Below are 18,041 nucleotides of genomic sequence, written 5' to 3'. Positions count from 1 at the left end.
CTTTTGTTTGTTTTATTAATTCATTCATTAAATCTTCCTCACATTGAGGAAGAAACGCTTGGTACATTTGGGTTTCTGTCATCGTGTTATTTTTTATCGTGAATGATTAATACATTATTAAAATTTGATCAAATGACCATGAGATTAATTGCCTTGTATTTTCAGCTCCTCTCAGAATTTTACCAACCTCGTTGCTCGAAGGGTTTTTTTTCGGGTCGTGATTTTCTTCTCATTTTCAGGATTTGCAGCCGTTGGAAAGTCATTTACTTGTAAATGAGTCTGTGTATCGTTTGTACATTTTTAATATTAGTGCCAACAGGATAAAGTAGTTTCAGTTTTTTTAGACATCTTTGTTCGGGGATTGTTGACATGATTTAACCCTTTTTTTTTGGATTAAAACAAAATATATGTAAGAAACTGCTCAATGAATTAGTGTTAAATAAAGAACTTTACCTGCATAAAGTTCAGTTTAAAGTTAGAAAAGTTCCCTGATTTAGATCAGAAAATACTGGATCAATGAATACGTAACCTGAAACAATTAGCAGACTGATCGATTGGTCCGTCGACAGAAAAATAAAATGCAACTGTTTTGATAATCAACATCAAAAAAATAAATAGTGAAAAAAATGCCAAATATTCTGATTCCAGCCTCTAAAATGAGAAGAATTCCTGCTTCTCTTTGTCACATCTCGTTGTAGACTAAATATTTCTGGGTTTTTGGACTTGACGAAGTTGTGATTGGCAATTTTTCACGTTTCATTGACTAAACAAAAAATAACTGGCAGATTAATCGATAATGACAACAAGTGTTAGTTGCAGCGATGGTGGACACAATGCCACAAGTACTCAAATACTATTAGGGCTCCAGACCTGCTTGTTATCAGTAATTCATATATTTTTTTAGTATGAGAGCATAGATAGGGCTGCAACTAATGATTATATTTAGTGTTGATTAATCCGTCAAATACTTTCTCAATCAGTCGATTAGTTGTTTGGGAAATAATGTGTTGGAAGTTTTGAGAAAAAATGTTCATCCAAAACCTCCCAAATCTCAGAGTGGCGTCTTCAACTGCCTCGTTTTGTCCAATTAACAGTCCAAAACTCAAACATGTTGAGTTTGCTACCAGAATTATTCACATTTGAGAAGTTGAACCCAGAGAATCTTGACGTATCTTCTTTTAAAAAAAAAAAGACTGAAAACCAGTAATCGATTATCTAAGTAGTTGCTGATGAATTTTCTGTCGATCAACTAATCAATTAATCGGCTTATTGTTGCCGCTCTAAGGACAGAAAAGGCAACCGTAGAGCCACGTTTCTCCCGTGTGCTGCAGTTCGTGGTTGCGGCCTTTTGTTCGTGTCACTGCCGTTGTCGTCCATCTGCCGTCAGAGGAAGACGTCCAAGGTCTGTGTGATGTGCTGCCGGCAGAGCGGACAGCAGCGCTGCTGGGCGGGTCGGCGTTGCGTCAGGATGTCGGCGCAGTGCCGGCAGAGGCAGAGGTGACGGCAGGGCAGCAGCAGCACCGTCTTGCTCAAATCCTGACAGATGACACACTTCTTCCTCTCCTCCTGCTCCTTCAGCAGGCTCAGCAGCTCGCCGTCCTCCGCGGCTGAGTTCGGCGGGGATGTACTCGCCCTGCCGCCGCCGCCGCTCGCCGGCTCGCCGTCCTGCTGAGCGCGAAGCTGCACCGGGTCCGGCTGGCTCAGGCCATCCGCTGGCGGCAGCTCGGCCTCGGTGTTCAGGAGCCTCGTTGTGATCATGTCCCGGGCTGTCCCGGATTGGGCCGGTTCCAGCGTCACTGCGTACAGCCTGCGAACGGTCGTCTGCAGGCCCCGAGCTCCCGGCACGGCGTTGACCAAGTGGAGGCTCAGCCGTCCAGCGAGGACAGGAAGCCTGGGGTTCAAGGCCAGCAACGCCAGGGAGACGACGGCCGCTGTGACCAGCAGGCCGTGAGAGTCGACCATGAAAACAGTGATGAAGACACGTCCCAGTGCTCCCAGGAAGTCCAGCAGCAGCTGGCAGGGCGTCCACAGCAGCATGGAGGCGCCGACCAGACAGCTGTACAGGAAGGTCAGCAGGGTCAGAGCCAGCTCCACGACTTTGTGCACGGGGCCCGCCACCGCCTCCCAGACGCCCGCCAACGCAGACAGGCAGTTCTGCGTGCCGATGAGGACGATGTTGACCACGGTGTTGACGAAGTAGAGAACGAGGCTGAGCGCGATGAGGATGCCTTCGCACGTCTGCCGCAGGATGCAGCTTCCTGAAATAAACCCGCGGTGCAGCACGTCCTTGATGCGCCACGCCACGTGACAAAAGAGGTGTCCGACCATCTTGAAACTCTCAAACACCCCCCCCAGCGTCTGCAGCCAGCCCTCCACAACGTTCAGGGCTCCGTGGGCCGCGCTGGAGACGGCCTCAGTGGCGGCGAGGAAGGAGAAGAGAGCAAAGTTCCAGTATTCGACCAAAGTGGAGCTGCTCAGGGTGACCAGCGCGCTGTGGATGGAAGCGCCCGCGCCGGACAGGACGCGGAGCAGCCAGCCCAACGTCCCCACGACCAGTTCGAGCAGCAAGCAGCAGGCGTCCGCACATCTCCCAGCCGCAAGGAACACCGCGTTCACCGCATCCATTTTAGACTGAGGAGAAGGGACGCAAGAGGCGGAGTGAGAGCAGCGCAGTTTATCTGTCATCTCACCGGCATCAGTCAGTAACTGCCTCACAATGTAAAGGGACCAAAATATGTTGTGTTGCATTTTACCTTTATCAGAACAGATTAAAGTTCACATCGGACTTACATTAGACTAATGGTGACCTCTGCAGGGGTCAAGCTACATTGAAGACCTTGTTAATACCACACACAACGTAAGTTATTAACCGTTTGAAGGTGAAGACAAACGATTAACTGTTCATCAAAATAGTTAAAGTCAATAATAATATTCTTAATTGTCTGACCGTTGCAGCTGTAGCGTTTATATCAAGACTGACGCATGTAATTTGTGGACATGACCGTCCACACCACGGACGATACGATCTACAGTTTGTTATTATGTCACATTGTCATATAACATTAAATCCTAATGATATGATTAATTAAACGAATCAAGCAGGACCCGGGTAAGCGGCAGAAAATGGATGGTTGGATGGGAGAACTTTACCCGAATAGTCCATTCAGAGATAATTAATCTGCAACGCTTTTGATAGTCACTTCACAGTTTCAGTCATTTTTACAAGCAAATGTGTCAGATATCTGCCGTTTACTGTAGATTTACACATTGAAAGCTGGATAAAGGGGCTGCAGACACGCTCACTGAACTGCAATCAACTTGGTGTGTTGTTTTAGTGGATGCTGGTAGTCGGGATCAATGACAAACAAACCACTTCTTTAAGCTGAAAACCAGTTTAAACGGGTGTTCCTGTGCGTGGCGTGCTTGCCGAATTTAAGGGAAGCTCCTGTTGATTTAGAACAATTACTTAACTCCTACTTGTGACCTTTGCGTATTATTGCACACTTAAAATTACCTGATTTCTAAACGGAGTTTGGTATTATAGCGTCACTTTTTAGAACTTCCAATGGAAACATTAAGTGAGCGACGAGCAAACGACAGTGAAAGTGTCCGTGGATAAACACCACGAAGTCCCGTCACTTCTACAAACCTCGACTGAGGAATTAACTCGCCAGTATCTATAAATATAATTATATATATATTTATCTTTTATTCCCGAAGCCTCTGTATCTTTTGCTAACGTCGCCGACGTTACGGAGCAGACCGCCACACCCATCGGCCCGTTAGCAAGTTAGAGACGCCCATGAGACTAGAACCAGGTTCCAGGGGGGAACCGACCGAAGCCGTTTTAAGCGACTCACCGTCGCGACATGGCGCAGACAGATGTAATCGCTGCTACATTCGTAGAGAACTCGGGGCATCAGCCATGACAGCAGCTGCTCCTCCTCCTCCTCCTTCTTCTTCTTCTTTTCTTGTTCTTCTTTTTTGTTTTTCAGCACGTTTTCCTTCCTGTTTTTGGTTCTAACCAGGTGCGTTTAGGTGCAACACCGCCACCTCCTGCCCTGGAGGGTGGGTCAGCGGAATCAACAACTCTCATTCTCCTGAAAACGACTCGTTCTTTCCTTCTAAATGTTTATTAAACTTTGTTATTTAAATCCCCCGGGTTTCGTCTACTGCTTTACTCCGGACCTTTTGTTTAATGGGACTTTGAAATCTATGGCGTCTGCGTGTAGAGCCCGTTTTATTGACCTTTATTGACGCACATTTTTAGAAATGTGTCTTTCTTACTGTTTTACTGTTTTTACTTCGTGAAGTAAAAAATAGGACAAAAAAAACCCTGTAATCCTCAAATTGCATGTGCAAAATTTTGGGCAACACCTACTAAGTCATTACTTTGAGCTTTATTATTCATAATAAAAAAAATTAAAATTATTTGAAGGAAAGGCAGGAAATCCGGACATTTTAGAAGTTGGAGCAATACAATTCAAAAACTCGCTTTTTTGCGTGGAACATTGATTACGCGGTTTTGAAAGACTAACTCATTGTTCATTTCTTGTCTGATGTAAATATTCTTTCTCGGTGTAAGTATTTCTTTTTCTCTCTCCAACTATCCCAACACCGACCCTCGTCTCCATCCTGCCGCAGCTGTAACGACGCAAGTTTCCCCAGGTTCGTCTTTTCCGCTTCTTATCGTCGTGGCCAGTTAATTCTCTGTGAACCGACTAATTGATTTCAGCTCCGCTTCTATACGCCGCTGGGTAGAGTAATTTACTTATAATCCAGTTAAAGACTATCTTCCTCACTTTGGACAGTTGTCATAATGATAAGCGCCGTCGGAAGCTGATCGGCTTTAACAAGCGCTGCAGATCAATAAAAAACACCTGAACGTTTATAACGAACATTGTCAGGTGACCTGCTTCGGTTAAATAAAAGGTGTGAAAACGACTGTAAACGCTGCTTCTTCTCATAAATGTCAAATTAGTCGTGTTTCTGTAACGTTTCTAGCATCGTTGTGTTTGACATTTTGTTCTATGACTTCTCAAATACGAAAGAACCTCGACTTCCACAACTCTCCGAAGTTGTGTTGAATCTGCCGCTGCGTGCTTCACAAGCCTCGCACTGTCACTTTCAGTTTTATCGGCCGATTCACGCTGATCTCCAGGAGGATTTCACAGTAAAAATGAAAACTAAATGAAATTTTAAAAAATGTAAGTGGAGGTAAGAGCATTACTACTGCTGCTTCTAATACCATAAACAAAAATGTGATCAGTTATTGATCCATCCGTTGTAGATCATTGTGGATCATCAACTGCAAAAGAATAAACATCAAACTAAAAGTACATCTGAGCGTCTGAATAATCAGAAAAAAAAATATGTTGCCGATATATTTATCTCTTTTTTGTCTAAAAAATGTAGTTAAAAATAATCATGAAGGATTTTCACTTTCAGTTGACGGTCACAGCTGTAGGGGGAGCTGCCGAGCTTGGCACCGCCCACCGAATCCCGCGCCCCCGCGTCCTCGCTTACGTCCGCAGTTATGATATAAATACCGAGCGTCTGGCCATGAGCAGCACTTTCATCTTTGTCTAAACACAGAAGAGAAATGAGCGGTAGAGGAAAGGGAGGGAAGGGACTCGGCAAAGGAGGCGCCAAGCGCCACCGTAAGGTCCTCCGCGATAACATCCAGGGCATCACCAAGCCCGCCATCCGCCGCCTGGCTCGCCGTGGCGGCGTCAAGCGTATCTCCGGCCTCATCTACGAGGAGACCCGCGGCGTGCTCAAGGTTTTCCTGGAGAACGTCATCCGCGACGCCGTCACCTACACCGAGCACGCCAAGAGGAAGACCGTCACCGCCATGGACGTGGTCTACGCCCTCAAGCGGCAGGGACGCACTCTCTACGGCTTCGGAGGCTAAACTTCACCCGCTCACACTACAACTCAAAGGCTCTTTTAAGAGCCAACCACCTCCATCTAAAGAGTTCAGTCCTGTTGACGCTTCATGTTGACAAACCCTGTCTGTATAATGTAGAAAAATATACAAGTGAAGTAAAGTGATATATAACCTGGACTGTAAAACCTAAAGTGAGTACAAATACGTTATTCTATAACTGTCACATTATAAACTGTCAATTTTTTAAACAGTAACATGTTTAATCTCTCACTGACTCTGCTGTGCTTCTCACTTGGTGCAGATTACCATTGTGTGAATGTACACAATAAGTACACTGGGTGGGTTTTTTTTTAATAAACTTTGCCCACCTGCCTTTAAACTGGACTATGTCAGACAGGTGAACAGCTTCAGTGCCCATTGGCATTGACTCTCCAAGTCTCTGCCCTCTGCTGGAGGGATGAAGGCCATTCTGCCAAAAGATATTCGCTGTCTAATACGTCCGTCCAAGATCTGGTGACTGCGAACGCAGTATTAAAATCCTACTGCTCACCCAGGAAGTGTTGCATCCTCAAGAGCTCATTAGTACCCTATTACCTCAGAACACCACACAGCCAGAGCCCAGGCGTAGGGGGGCCTTCAGTTATCAGGCTCTACCCCGGTCTGCCTCCTGGAAGCAGACTCTCCACAAGAGTGGACTTTCCTTCCTTCCTATGCTTCTGTACATCCCGGACTACGTCTCCTCCTCAGTGCTAGTTACCAGCCTGAATTCTTCTCTCCTGCAGTGTTGGTCTTTGCATGTATTTCTCCCTCTGGAGCTGCAGACTCTGGGCATGTGACTAAACCACCTCCTGCAGTTAGTCTATACATCTTTATGTGGAACCAGCGTTATATGTTCTGTTTCCTGGGGAAATTGTGGGTCCTGGTCTAGACCTGCTCTGCATAAAAAGTGCCCTGAAATCACCGTATGATTTGGTAGCTCTATAAATATCAAATCATTTTCCTAAATCACTGGATATGTCACATGTACAGAAATATTGTAGAAAGCAACTTTGAAGATTAAAACATTTTAGCCACTTTGTTTTACTTTTCATTTTCTCCTGTTTACTGATTTCATAAATTGTTGCTCGTATGTGGTATGAAGAGTTTTTGACTCAAACATTTGACTTTCAATACTGGAAAAAAAAAGCCCTAATGTCTATCAACTGACAATGAGAGAGTACACAGACTAGAAAGGAGAGAAACTTGAGTACAACGAGAGGCCCAGAAGACAACTGTTACCAAGCTGCATTAGTAACTAGTGGGTTAAACTGGGAACTATGTAGTAAATCTTACTGGAGACTTGGTTTTGTGTAGCACGTTTGGACATTAGTGGACGTTAGTGTTTTGGTGACATTTTCTTGAGGTAAAAAGCAGAGACTAGAAAAAAAATAATTTCGTTCCTGTGTTTCAGCGACAGTGTAGAAACAGGCGCTTTTCAAGAGCAGGTGTGTGGCTCTTAAAAGAGCCGTTGGTGTTTGTGTTGAGGCGAGGCCTTTGCCGTTTACTTCTTGGCGGGCTTCTCGGTCTTCTTGGGCAGGAGGACGGCCTGGATGTTGGGCAGCACGCCGCCCTGGGCGATGGTGACTCCGCCGAGCAGTTTGTTGAGCTCCTCGTCGTTGCGGACGGCCAGCTGCAAGTGCCTGGGGATGATCCTGGTCTTCTTGTTGTCGCGGGCGGCGTTGCCGGCCAACTCCAGGATCTCAGCGGTCAGGTACTCGAGCACCGCGGCCAGGTAGACTGGGGCGCCGGCACCGACACGCTCGGCGTAGTTGCCCTTCCTCAGCAGCCTGTGGACACGGCCGACGGGGAACTGGAGTCCGGCACGAGATGAGCGAGTCTTGGCCTTTGCTCTGGTCTTGCCGGCACCGGTCTTTCCACGTCCAGACATGTTTAGAGATTTCTTTCTTCGTTTAGTGCGAGAGAAATGTGCTTGACAGGGTGCGACAGTCGGCCTTATATTCATACCCAGCTGCTCCCTCATTGGTCAACTTGCGCGGGACTATGACCGACCAATCAGAAAAGAGCTCACTTAAAATTTGTTTTTTTTTTCTTGTGCTTTATTGAAACATTAATGTAAAAACAACAAGGCAGGTCAACCAGGGAAAATCATTGGCTTGTGTCCAGTAAGAAGAAACAAACATATAAAATAAAGCAAGAAAATGGATTAAAGAACATGAGTTGTAAATAATCTAAAAATTAATCAATACAATAAATGATACATAAAAGAATTAATCAATTGGTCCTCAGTTTAAATTACAGGTTAGTTCAAAGTTAGTACATTCAAGCTCTATTCATTTGTACAGATTTACACACATTTCAGCAGTTGCAGATCCAGACATTTCGGGGATTCACGCCACAACTGAAAATGTGTTATGAAGAGCATTTAAAGTCGCCGCCATTTTCATACATTTGGCTTTTTTGTATATAATATTTCTCCATAACGAGGATTGTGTTCATGTCTGTTGCTCACGTCATGTTCCTGTGTTAAGTTTCCCACTTTGCGTTGCAGGAGATTCCATAATACAACAGGCCACATCAAACCGGGATTTACTGTAACGTATCCGATATTGCCCACATGTTCCACGTTGTTCCATATTATTATTCACCATCGCTCCGTGTACTGGTTTGGTAGGATCGGTTAATGGAAGTTGGGGGAAATAATTAAAAGTTTCTCAGATCATCGACTTCATAGAAACACGTGTCCAGGTGTTAGACACAGTAACGTAAACACAGATTGTTCTTCCTTGTTGACATACGTGATTTTCATCAAAGTGCCGTTTTCCAAACTGTAACATTTATTTTAGTTTTTTCTCGTTGTTCCTGGATGAATCACAGTCTCCTACTCCTTTAATTTAACGCGCTGTAATAAACCCACTAGGGACCATTGCCTGCGCTTGTACACGGGTGCAAATACATCCCCCAAATTCTGTCCCGACTGAAATCTGCAATACCGCATGAAACGGAATCACAAGATGGACAAAGAAACGCCATTTATCAGTAGGTTATAGTGTTTCATTTGGAACTGAGTCAAGCATTATCCATAAGTAAATAGTTTTATTACAGACTGTACACGGTCCCAGTGAAGACAAACATAGGATCCACCTGAGCCACAGACAACGTAGCTTAGAGTCTCCCGTTCGTATATCGGGCAGTGGTGGAAGAAATAACCCGATCGACGGGAGTAGAAGCAGCAGTTTGATCAGAGATCCTGCTCCCACAGCTTCAGCGTAGTGAATGTGACGATACTCGTTTCAGGGTAATACAGCCATGACCAATGCATGGAAATCACTGATGGGGAAGCTACTCTTTATTTATACACTGCTGGGTAAATTAACCTGTAGTTACACATCTTGTGTTTCCACTAAATATAAAATACATATTCCACTTTTAAAAAAAAATAAATTAAATATCTGAATTATGTCCAATGGAGAAAGTGTCATTTTCTATTCACAGAAATTAGTCACTAAAATAAATGGAGTTTGTTCATTGTTAACACTTCTTAGGAAGACTACTGCTCTTAGAAGAGGCAGTGGGTGGCCCTGAAAAGGGCCTTTAAGTGGTTAAAGCAAACAGCGGGTTTACTTGGAGCTGGTGTACTTTGTCACAGCCTTGGTGCCCTCGGACACGGCGTGCTTGGCCAGCTCACCGGGGAGCAGGAGACGGACGGCGGTCTGGATCTCCCTGGAGGTGATGGTGGAGCGCTTGTTGTAGTGGGCCAGGCGGGAGGCCTCGCCGGCGATGCGCTCGAAGATATCGCCCACGAAGGAGTTCATGATCTGCATGGCCTTGGAGGAGATGCCGGTGTCGGGGTGGACCTGCTTCAGGACCTTGTACACGTAGATGGCATAGCTCTCCCTCCTGGGCTTTCTCTTCTTCTTGCCGGTCTTGGTGACGCTCTTGGACACGGCTTTCTTGGAGCCCTTCTTCGGTGCTTTGACTGGATCAGGCATCTTCGAATTCTCTCAAATTCTTCCAATGGATACCCCTGCTCGTTTCGCGATGGTGTATTTATACAAGCTTCATGCAAACGACACTGTGCTGTTCCTCGCACAGGATTGGCTGTGTTTTCTATCGCGACTGGGCATGCGCTAGACAGGCCCTTCTAAACGCAATTCTGTCAATGAAAATGTGTCAAACGATTTAATATATTATATAACCACCATTTACTGTTAAAGGGACAAAGTACCCGTTTATACACTATTTTTTTTTTACACAATTAATTTTTCATAGATATTTTTAGGTGAAGTTTATATTACATACAGATTCTAGGTACATGAATAACATGCTCATAGTTCTTAAAAAAAATAAGCTTAAAATTTTTTTTAATAAATATCCTTAATCCGACATGCTTTGACAGTTTGTTATTTTAAACTTTATTAAAATACAATATGTCTGTAATTATGTAAACAATTAAATGATTCGTCCCCCAGTTTAATTATAATTAGGGATCATAATTAAATTTACCGTATTCCATATCAAAATGGATAAATTATATTAAAACAGGACTGAACTCTTTAGATGGGGGTGGTTGGCTCTTAAAAGAGCCTTTGTGTTGTTGTGTTGACCGGGTGAGGGTGAAGTTTAGCCTCCGAAGCCGTAGAGAGTGCGTCCCTGCCGCTTGAGGGCGTAGACCACGTCCATGGCGGTGACGGTCTTCCTCTTGGCGTGCTCGGTGTAGGTGACGGCGTCGCGGATGACGTTCTCCAGGAAAACCTTAAGCACGCCGCGGGTCTCCTCGTAGATGAGGCCGGAGATACGCTTGACGCCGCCACGGCGAGCCAGGCGGCGGATGGCGGGCTTGGTGATGCCCTGGATGTTATCGCGGAGGACCTTACGGTGGCGCTTGGCGCCTCCTTTGCCGAGTCCCTTCCCTCCCTTTCCTCTACCGCTCATTTCTCTTCTGTGTTTAGACAAAGATGAAAGTGCTGCTCGTGGCCAGACGCTCGGTATTTATATCATAACTGCGGACGTAAGCGAAGACATGAGGGCACGGGTTTCGGTGGGCGGTGCCAAACTCGGCAGTTCTCCAATCTTTTAATTTCCTTTTTTTGAAAATTAGCAAAAATACACTTCTATAAACAAATGACAAATATTTCCGTCTTTCTGACTGTTAAGAGTTACCATTATTAATCTACGTTTACCTACAATAAACAATGGTATTAGCAGTGTTTTTTTGTAATAGTTTTGTCCCTATGGACAAAGTTAACTTGCACTTTTTATACATAGCAATACAAATGAGGATACATTATGTGACAACATATAGTTTGTGAATTTTGCCACCCCCCCCACCACAGCTCAGTTTAGTCATTTGGGCCAGTTTACTAGCAGACACCAACATCATGGATTTATCACTATACCATATAGATCTAGTAGAAATTAGTGTTTTGACACTTTGCTTAAACTAAATTCAAAAGCAGAGACGTGAAAATATAGTTTTCTTCCTTTGTATCAGTGATAGTGTAGAAACAGGTGCTTTTCAAGAGCAGGTGTGTGGCTCTTAAAAGAGCCGTTGGTGTTTGTGTTGAGGCGAGGCCTTTGCCGTTTACTTCTTGGCGGGCTTCTCGGTCTTCTTGGGCAGGAGGACGGCCTGGATGTTGGGCAGCACACCGCCCTGAGCGATGGTGACTCCGCCGAGCAGTTTGTTGAGCTCCTCGTCGTTGCGGACGGCCAGCTGCAAGTGCCTGGGGATGATCCTGGTCTTCTTGTTGTCGCGGGCGGCGTTGCCGGCCAACTCCAGGATCTCAGCGGTCAGGTACTCGAGCACCGCGGCCAGGTAGACTGGGGCGCCGGCACCGACACGCTCGGCGTAGTTGCCCTTCCTCAGCAGCCTGTGGACACGGCCGACGGGGAACTGGAGTCCGGCACGAGATGAGCGAGTCTTGGCCTTTGCTCTGGTCTTGCCGGCACCGGTCTTTCCACGTCCAGACATGTTTAGAGATTTCTTTCTTCGTTTAGTGCGAGAGAAATGTGCCTGACAGGGTGCGACAGTCGGCCTTATATTCATACCCAGCTGCTCCCTCATTGGTCAACTTGCGCGGGACTATGACCGACCAATCAGAAAAGGACTTTGTTTCTGCTAGTCAGCAACCCCTCTGACGCACAGGATTAAAACTTCAAACTTCCCGCCTTCACGGAATGAGCCTGTTCAGAAAACCCATAAAACATGAACGTAAACAATGTTCCCGTCTAAAGCAAATCACATGGCTACATGTTCAATATTAAAGTTGAAGGGGAAATAGGCCTCATACAGGAAGCAGCTCGTAAATATAAACACTCTGCATAATGGTTAAATGTATTAAATAAGTTTCATCTTAGATGTAGAATCATGTCTGTCTTATAATCATGTTATTATTTTGTGCACCCCATTTATATTCTATATCTTAGGCTAAATAACACAATCGCCTCTCTGTATGACAGAACACAGTTCAACAGCACCAAAACCTCCAGTGATATTATAGATGAAACAACGCCCCTGAACATTAAAACCTTCACAGAGACAACTGATAGATTCACTTCAGGGCAAGTGTCATCTCCTCCAGATAATTCATTTGCACTTGCATCCGTGAGCCCTCCACGTCAGACTTTATAGTAACATTCACTTCTGTGTTTGTACTAATTACACGGGTTTACTACACAATCTCTTAGACTTCTAAAAAGATTGTAAAAAAAAAGTCATTGTTGGTGGCCTTTGTTAACATGGTTAGTGTACTTTCTACATAAGAGTTTAATTTTTAAATATAAGTTTGTAATTGACAACTGTTGTCATGTTGATTGTGGACCAGTTTATAATTTGTACTTAGTTGGGTCATTACTGCAGACTGAACAGACTATTTGTATAGAACTCGTTACTCTCCCAGAAGATTTGTGTGGCTCTTAAAAGAGCCGTTGAGTTTATAAACTGGCCTGAGGCCTGTTTAAGCCCTCTCTCCGCGGATGCGGCGGGCCAGCTGGATGTCCTTTGGCATGATGGTGACCCTCTTGGCGTGGATGGCGCACAGGTTGGTGTCCTCGAACAGGCCGACCAAGTAGGCCTCGCTGGCCTCCTGCAGAGCCATGACGGCGGAGCTCTGGAAGCGCAGATCGGTCTTGAAGTCCTGAGCGATCTCCCTCACCAGGCGCTGGAAGGGCAGCTTACGAATTAGCAGCTCGGTGGACTTCTGGTAGCGACGGATCTCTCTGAGAGCCACGGTACCGGGCCTGTAACGGTGGGGCTTCTTGACTCCGCCGGTGGCTGGGGCGCTCTTACGGGCAGCTTTGGTCGCCAGCTGCTTCCTGGGAGCCTTTCCTCCGGTGGATTTACGAGCAGTCTGCTTCGTTCTGGCCATTTTAGTTCGTCAAGTCTTCTTCGTCTACGCAAGAAGATATACTGTTCGACCGCGAGTGGCGGCTTTATATAGTCACTGCCGGCTCGATGCCAGCGCTGATTGGTCCAGGCAGGCAGGACGCGAGGTCGGCGATCAGCCATTGGAGAAGAAAAGAAGAAGAAAACTCAAAGTAAACCAATCATCTACGGCAGCTGTTTAACGGCTTCTAAAGATCATATGACAGGAAGGTTTGTTGAGTTGATCGGGGATTAAAACCAGATGAACGTTAATATATTTATCCATTTTATAATTGCTGAGGAAATGATTTAATCTGGACATTTTGAAACATAAGAGCATTTATTTCTTCCCCCACATGAACACAAGAATGTTCTTGGACTCAAAATGAAAATCTGAAAGGGCCCCTCATTTGCCTCTATTAAATTACTGTGGCATTTAAGGAGTTTTATTGAGAGAAAGAACGTGGAAATATATACTTGCTTCATCATTTGGCCAATCGATACACACAATAGTAGCAGTAGTATAATTATATATATATATATATATATATATATATATATATATATATATATATATATTTTATCATTATTAGTACTATATTAAAGCTGTTATATACTTGTCTTCCTATGCTCCATTTCTTGATTAATTTATCATTGTAGTTCGTTGTTTTCTGATGGTTATGAAGTGATATATTGTACTTTTTTAGTTTGATCTGCATGATGGGGACACCGGCCTCAGACTAATGGCGTTTTGTTGTGTGTGATAACACCTTCCTTTACGTGACGGACGCCGTGTTGCCCTTCTGGCCACGTCAGGAGACAGTGTTATCTCAAGAGACTTGCTGAGCAAAATGTGTGTGTGAGATTTCATCAGTTTAATGGGATGTGTTGGAAAGTCTATGGAATACTGAGATTGTTTTATTTAATATAGGATGAAGGCTGCTGAGTCTTCATCCTTCTCCTTACAGCAATTGAGTCAACTCAATATTGTGTTAACTATGAGCCGACATGCTGCAATATTAGCATCTTTATTGACTTATAACAGTTACAGCATCATTTATTATTATGGTAACAGGTCATATAACCTTGTGTTTGAACTGTCTCCCACACACACAAAAATTAAGAAACTTGGACCTAACGGTGAAACAGCAACAGGAATACTGCTCTTAGAAGAGGCAGTGGGTGGCCCTGAAAAGGGCCTTTGAGTAGTTCAAGCAAACAGCGGGTTTACTTGGAGCTGGTGTACTTGGTCACAGCCTTGGTGCCCTCGGACACGGCGTGCTTAGCCAGCTCGCCGGGGAGCAGGAGACGGACGGCGGTCTGGATCTCCCTGGAGGTGATGGTGGAGCGCTTGTTGTAGTGGGCCAGGCGGGAGGCCTCGCCGGCGATGCGCTCGAAGATGTCGCTCACGAAGGAGTTCATGATGCTCATGGCCTTGGAGGAGATGCCGGTGTCGGGGTGGACCTGCTTCAGGACCTTGTACACGTAGATGGCATAGCTCTCCCTCCTGGTCTTTCTCTTCTTCTTGCCGGTCTTGGTGACGCTCTTGGACACGGCTTTCTTGGAGCCCTTCTTCGGTGCTTTGACTGGATCAGGCATGATTTCACAACGTTGCTTTTCCTGAGTCGGATGACTTCCAGCCGCCTCGATTTGGTCAATTTGTACACCCTAGATGCAAATGTAACTGCGCTGTCGCTCGCACGGGATTGGCTGTCTTTAGAATACTACTGCGCATGCGTCACACAAGCACCCTCCCTTCGCTGACCTGGCGCTTTTTTTTTTTAATAACTTAATTTACTCCAGTCGGTACAAAGTGACACGTAGTAAACACGTGTGGCGCAGAAAGCCAGAAGGGAACAACGTAGGTTCACAGCGGAAGCTTTAACGTATCTGCTCCGGCTGGATGCACACTTCAGGCGGCTTCATATTCAACACAACCCCGGGTTATTGTGAAGCTGTGGTATTCATGAGAAACAGCACTTTAAGATTTGCCCCTTCAGGGGGGAAATACATCTGACAGGTTTATGAAGATGAAACTGCTCATATGGCGTGTTTTTTGTATCTTGAATCTGAGAAGTAACTGTTCAGTAGATTGATCCGGAACAACGCGAAAAGGTTTTATTTCCAGCGGCTCCCCGCAAGACCTGTACCGCTATGGTTAACCTCGTACATATAGTCTGAAATGCGAACCAGTTTGTATTCTTACTTTATTCTTCTCTTCAATGAAGGACTTCCACTCGTGTCCGTGTTCAGCCATAATTTGTAAATTAACAATTTAATTCCGCCGTTATTGTTGTATCCTCACGTCTCTTTAGATTGAGTGGGTGACAGAGAACAGTTCTAGTCAAGTTCCCAATAAGACGGTTTCAAATGAAGCGGACATCTCTTCAGTGATGGAAAACGATCCTAAGTTCGTTATTTTTAAACCACTATGGTGAATAGAGGAACGTTGATTATTGCAAAGGTCAATTATGTAGAGAAATTCATACGTTCATAGTTAAGGATAAAGCTCAATTGATGTGACATCGTTAACACTAAAGGCTGTAAACCAACAGTTACCGTTCATGACCACACTGTTGTAAAGGGCTGTTCAGCAACTAAGTACATGCAATGCAGGTAGTCTGCTTATGATACGGAAGTCAGAGGCACAGTCACCTTATAACCGGTGACTTAGCTGTGGGGGTTTTGTTAGATGTTAACAGCAATCCCCCCCCCCACATTGGATGACAACTGTGCGGCGTTTACATGTTTTTCAACATGAAGCGTCAACAGGACTGAACTCTTTAGATGGAGGTGGTTGGCTCTTAAAAGAGCCTTTGTTGTGTTGACCGGGTGAGGGTGAAGTTTAGCCGCCGAAGCCGTAGAGAGTGCGTCCCTGCCGCTTGAGGGCGTAGACCACGTCCATGGCGGTGACGGTCTTCCTCTTGGCGTGCTCGGTGTAGGTGACGGCGTCGCGGATGACGTTCTCCAGGAAAACCTTGAGCACGCCGCGGGTCTCCTCGTAGATGAGGCCGGAGATACGCTTGACGCCGCCACGGCGAGCCAGGCGGCGGATGGCGGGCTTGGTGATGCCCTGGATGTTATCGCGGAGGACCTTGCGGTGGCGCTTGGCGCCTCCTTTGCCGAGTCCCTTACCTCCCTTTCCTCTACCGCTCATTTTGACTTGATAATGTTGAAGCGTGAGAGTCGAATATGACCATTGTCGTTTGACCGTCAGTATTTATAGCCTCCCTGCGGACGTAAGAGAAGACAGAAGGCGCGAAATTCGGTGGGCGGTGCAAAACTCAGCAGCCCGCCACACATTTCTTTTTAAAACTGAACCGGCTGAGTGACATTTTTCTTTCCTCTTGATCGTTAGAGTCGAGCATATTTTTTTACAGAAATAAGAAAATTATTTCTATTATTGATTCAAATGTCATATATTTTCTGAATTATTCGGCTGGGTAAAAAAAAAAAGTCAGAAAATAGTGAAAATGCACGTTAAAATTTTCCTTCAGCCCAAGTTGACCTTTGCATTTTCCTGATTTTGTCTGAGCAACAATAAAAAACCAACATGTTAATCTGTTTAACATGTTGGTTTTGGAAACAAAAGCACATATTCACATTTGTGAAGGTGCAATCACCGAGTTTTTGGCTCTCCTTCTCTTTAAAAATGACTGAAACGATCAAAATGCATCTATTATCAAAATCGTTGCAGATGAATCGTCTGCTAATTGATTTATTGACTAATCATTTCACCTCTGAAAAGCTTATTTACAACAGAGGAAAACCTTGTTTTTAAAAATGGACCGATGGGAGAAATCGATAGCCTGTAACTTCAGCTTTAGGTGGGTTTTGTTTACTCTGGTGTCAATCAACCCATTCTTAGAAATAAAGGCAAATAAGGAAGTCCGTTAATATGAGAGAATTATGGATTTATTATGGCTTCCTGCGTAAGTATCGAGACAGGATGGTAGCTGTTGTTTATTCAACATACCCGATTTATGTTAATGTGGATCACACACTAATGTTGGTGAACAGAGGTTCTTATTTACTGCAGTGCAGTCGCTTTAATTTGAGTAGATCACAAGGTGGCAGCAGTAGACAACTGAGCTGTGAAGGGATCATTTCCAAACACTCACCTCAGGTGTCCCAGACCCTTCACACATACTTTGACTTTGATTTTGACTTTCGTCACGACCGGAGCCTGATCAACAAAAAGGAAGAAACTTAACTCTCTCACACACACACACACACGCCAAGATTTTAAATTATACACGATAAATCGATTTTATTGACCTATGAAAAACCTAAAGTCAGAATTATGTTGGTTACTGAAGCCTCTTAAATTGTTTTTTGTCTAAAAAGCCTTTATCTAGTTTTGCTCGTCTACCTGTATGATATCCTAAATCGTAAAAATGCGAGAAACATAATATTTAGTGTATAGCTGCAATAAAAAAGTTGACATAGTGAGGGACATTTACATCAGCACAATTTGGGGATTTGAATTATTTATTTTTCTACGACAGAATGATTGGACAATTTCTTTGTTACCAGACTTTGCTGTATTTTCACAAGATTTATAAAACATGTTTAAAAGAAATCATATTCATTTATTTTTTTGTGACACAGAAGCACATTCTGTCGTAGAAAAAAAAATAGAAATCATTAAAATCTCCAAACTGCTTTGACATGAATGCCCCTTACAAGTGTATATAAAGTTTTGACTGCATCTGTATATTTGTCCTTTGCTGATTCTGGAGTTTTACAGTTTTGCTCTACTACTTTTAATACTACAAACTGACCCGGAGT

The 18,041-nt window shown here is 44.5% G+C and overlaps 7 protein-coding genes across 8 annotated transcripts; 1 reads left to right on the top strand and 6 right to left on the bottom strand.

Annotated features, from left to right (window-relative positions):
• Positions 1-239: 239 nt before the first annotated feature.
• Positions 240-3,954, bottom strand: LOC120803112 (E3 ubiquitin-protein ligase RNF26-like). Of its 2 annotated transcripts, none has more exons than XM_040151447.1 (2): positions 3,861-3,954; positions 240-2,631 (listed from the first exon to the last, which is right to left on the bottom strand). In XM_040151447.1, the coding sequence occupies exons 1-2, from the start codon at positions 3,918-3,920 to the stop codon at positions 1,384-1,386; spliced, it is 1,308 nt and encodes a 435-aa protein (XP_040007381.1). In that variant the 5' UTR covers positions 3,921-3,954; the 3' UTR covers positions 240-1,383. The 2 variants fall into 2 exon arrangements, with proteins under 2 accessions (XP_040007381.1, XP_040007382.1); XM_040151448.1 differs by lacking the exon at positions 3,861-3,954 and adding an exon at positions 3,515-3,846.
• Positions 3,955-5,526: 1,572 nt separating this feature from the next.
• On the top strand, positions 5,527-5,963 carry LOC120802537 (histone H4). Its single transcript, XM_040150452.1, has one exon. It carries the CDS (start codon positions 5,603-5,605, stop codon positions 5,912-5,914), a length of 312 nt encoding a protein of 103 aa, XP_040006386.1. The 5' UTR covers positions 5,527-5,602; the 3' UTR covers positions 5,915-5,963.
• Positions 5,964-7,323: 1,360 nt separating this feature from the next.
• Positions 7,324-7,843, bottom strand: LOC120802525 (histone H2A-like). Its single transcript, XM_040150440.1, has one exon. The coding sequence runs from the start codon at positions 7,815-7,817 to the stop codon at positions 7,431-7,433; it is 387 nt and encodes a 128-aa protein (XP_040006374.1). The 5' UTR covers positions 7,818-7,843; the 3' UTR covers positions 7,324-7,430.
• A 169-nt stretch (positions 7,844-8,012) lies between these two features.
• On the bottom strand, positions 8,013-9,911 carry LOC120802529 (histone H2B 1.1-like). The gene has a single exon (XM_040150445.1). The coding sequence runs from the start codon at positions 9,877-9,879 to the stop codon at positions 9,508-9,510; it is 372 nt and encodes a 123-aa protein (XP_040006379.1). The 5' UTR covers positions 9,880-9,911; the 3' UTR covers positions 8,013-9,507.
• Positions 9,909-16,426, bottom strand: LOC120802830. Its single transcript, XM_040150999.1, has 5 exons — positions 16,098-16,426; positions 14,482-14,836; positions 12,850-13,264; positions 11,476-11,900; positions 9,909-10,880 (listed from the first exon to the last, which is right to left on the bottom strand). The coding sequence occupies exons 1-5, from the start codon at positions 16,405-16,407 to the stop codon at positions 10,511-10,513; spliced, it is 1,875 nt and encodes a 624-aa protein (XP_040006933.1). The 5' UTR covers positions 16,408-16,426; the 3' UTR covers positions 9,909-10,510.
• LOC120802521 (histone H2A-like) lies at positions 10,831-11,908 on the bottom strand. The gene has a single exon (XM_040150435.1). The coding sequence runs from the start codon at positions 11,856-11,858 to the stop codon at positions 11,472-11,474; it is 387 nt and encodes a 128-aa protein (XP_040006369.1). The 5' UTR covers positions 11,859-11,908; the 3' UTR covers positions 10,831-11,471.
• Positions 14,318-14,870, bottom strand: LOC120802528 (histone H2B 1/2-like). The gene has a single exon (XM_040150443.1). The coding sequence runs from the start codon at positions 14,847-14,849 to the stop codon at positions 14,478-14,480; it is 372 nt and encodes a 123-aa protein (XP_040006377.1). The 5' UTR covers positions 14,850-14,870; the 3' UTR covers positions 14,318-14,477.
• Positions 16,427-18,041: the final 1,615 nt, after the last annotated feature.

Source organism: Xiphias gladius, chromosome 17 (genome assembly GCF_016859285.1).
Source record: "Xiphias gladius isolate SHS-SW01 ecotype Sanya breed wild chromosome 17, ASM1685928v1, whole genome shotgun sequence".
Taxonomy (NCBI): Eukaryota; Metazoa; Chordata; class Actinopteri; order Istiophoriformes; family Xiphiidae; genus Xiphias; species Xiphias gladius.
The sequence above is the reverse complement of the archived record's forward strand: the minus strand, read 5'-3'. Positions and strand labels throughout refer to the sequence as shown.

Bases quoted from the DNA above. Each gene is read 5' to 3' on its own strand.
- LOC120803112 (XM_040151447.1), bottom strand. From the start codon at position 3,920: ATGCCCCGAGTTCTCTACGAATGTAGCAGCGATTACATCTGTCTGCGC. The intron at 2,632-3,860 runs GTGAGTCGCTTA...CCTTCTCCTCAG, and splicing joins GTCTGCGCCATGTCGCGACG to TCTAAAATGGATGCGGTGAA.
- LOC120802537 (XM_040150452.1), top strand. From the start codon at position 5,603: ATGAGCGGTAGAGGAAAGGGAGGGAAGGGACTCGGCAAAGGAGGCGCC.
- LOC120802525 (XM_040150440.1), bottom strand. From the start codon at position 7,817: ATGTCTGGACGTGGAAAGACCGGTGCCGGCAAGACCAGAGCAAAGGCC.
- LOC120802529 (XM_040150445.1), bottom strand. From the start codon at position 9,879: ATGCCTGATCCAGTCAAAGCACCGAAGAAGGGCTCCAAGAAAGCCGTG.
- LOC120802521 (XM_040150435.1), bottom strand. From the start codon at position 11,858: ATGTCTGGACGTGGAAAGACCGGTGCCGGCAAGACCAGAGCAAAGGCC.
- LOC120802528 (XM_040150443.1), bottom strand. From the start codon at position 14,849: ATGCCTGATCCAGTCAAAGCACCGAAGAAGGGCTCCAAGAAAGCCGTG.
- LOC120802830 (XM_040150999.1), bottom strand. From the start codon at position 16,407: ATGAGCGGTAGAGGAAAGGGAGGTAAGGGACTCGGCAAAGGAGGCGCC. The intron at 14,837-16,097 runs AAACTTCACCCT...TGCCTGATCCAG, and splicing joins TCTCTACGGCTTCGGCGGCT to TCAAAGCACCGAAGAAGGGC. The intron at 10,881-11,475 runs GTAAACGGCAAA...AGTTATGATATA, and splicing joins ACCGAGAAGCCCGCCAAGAA to AATACCGAGCGTCTGGCCAC.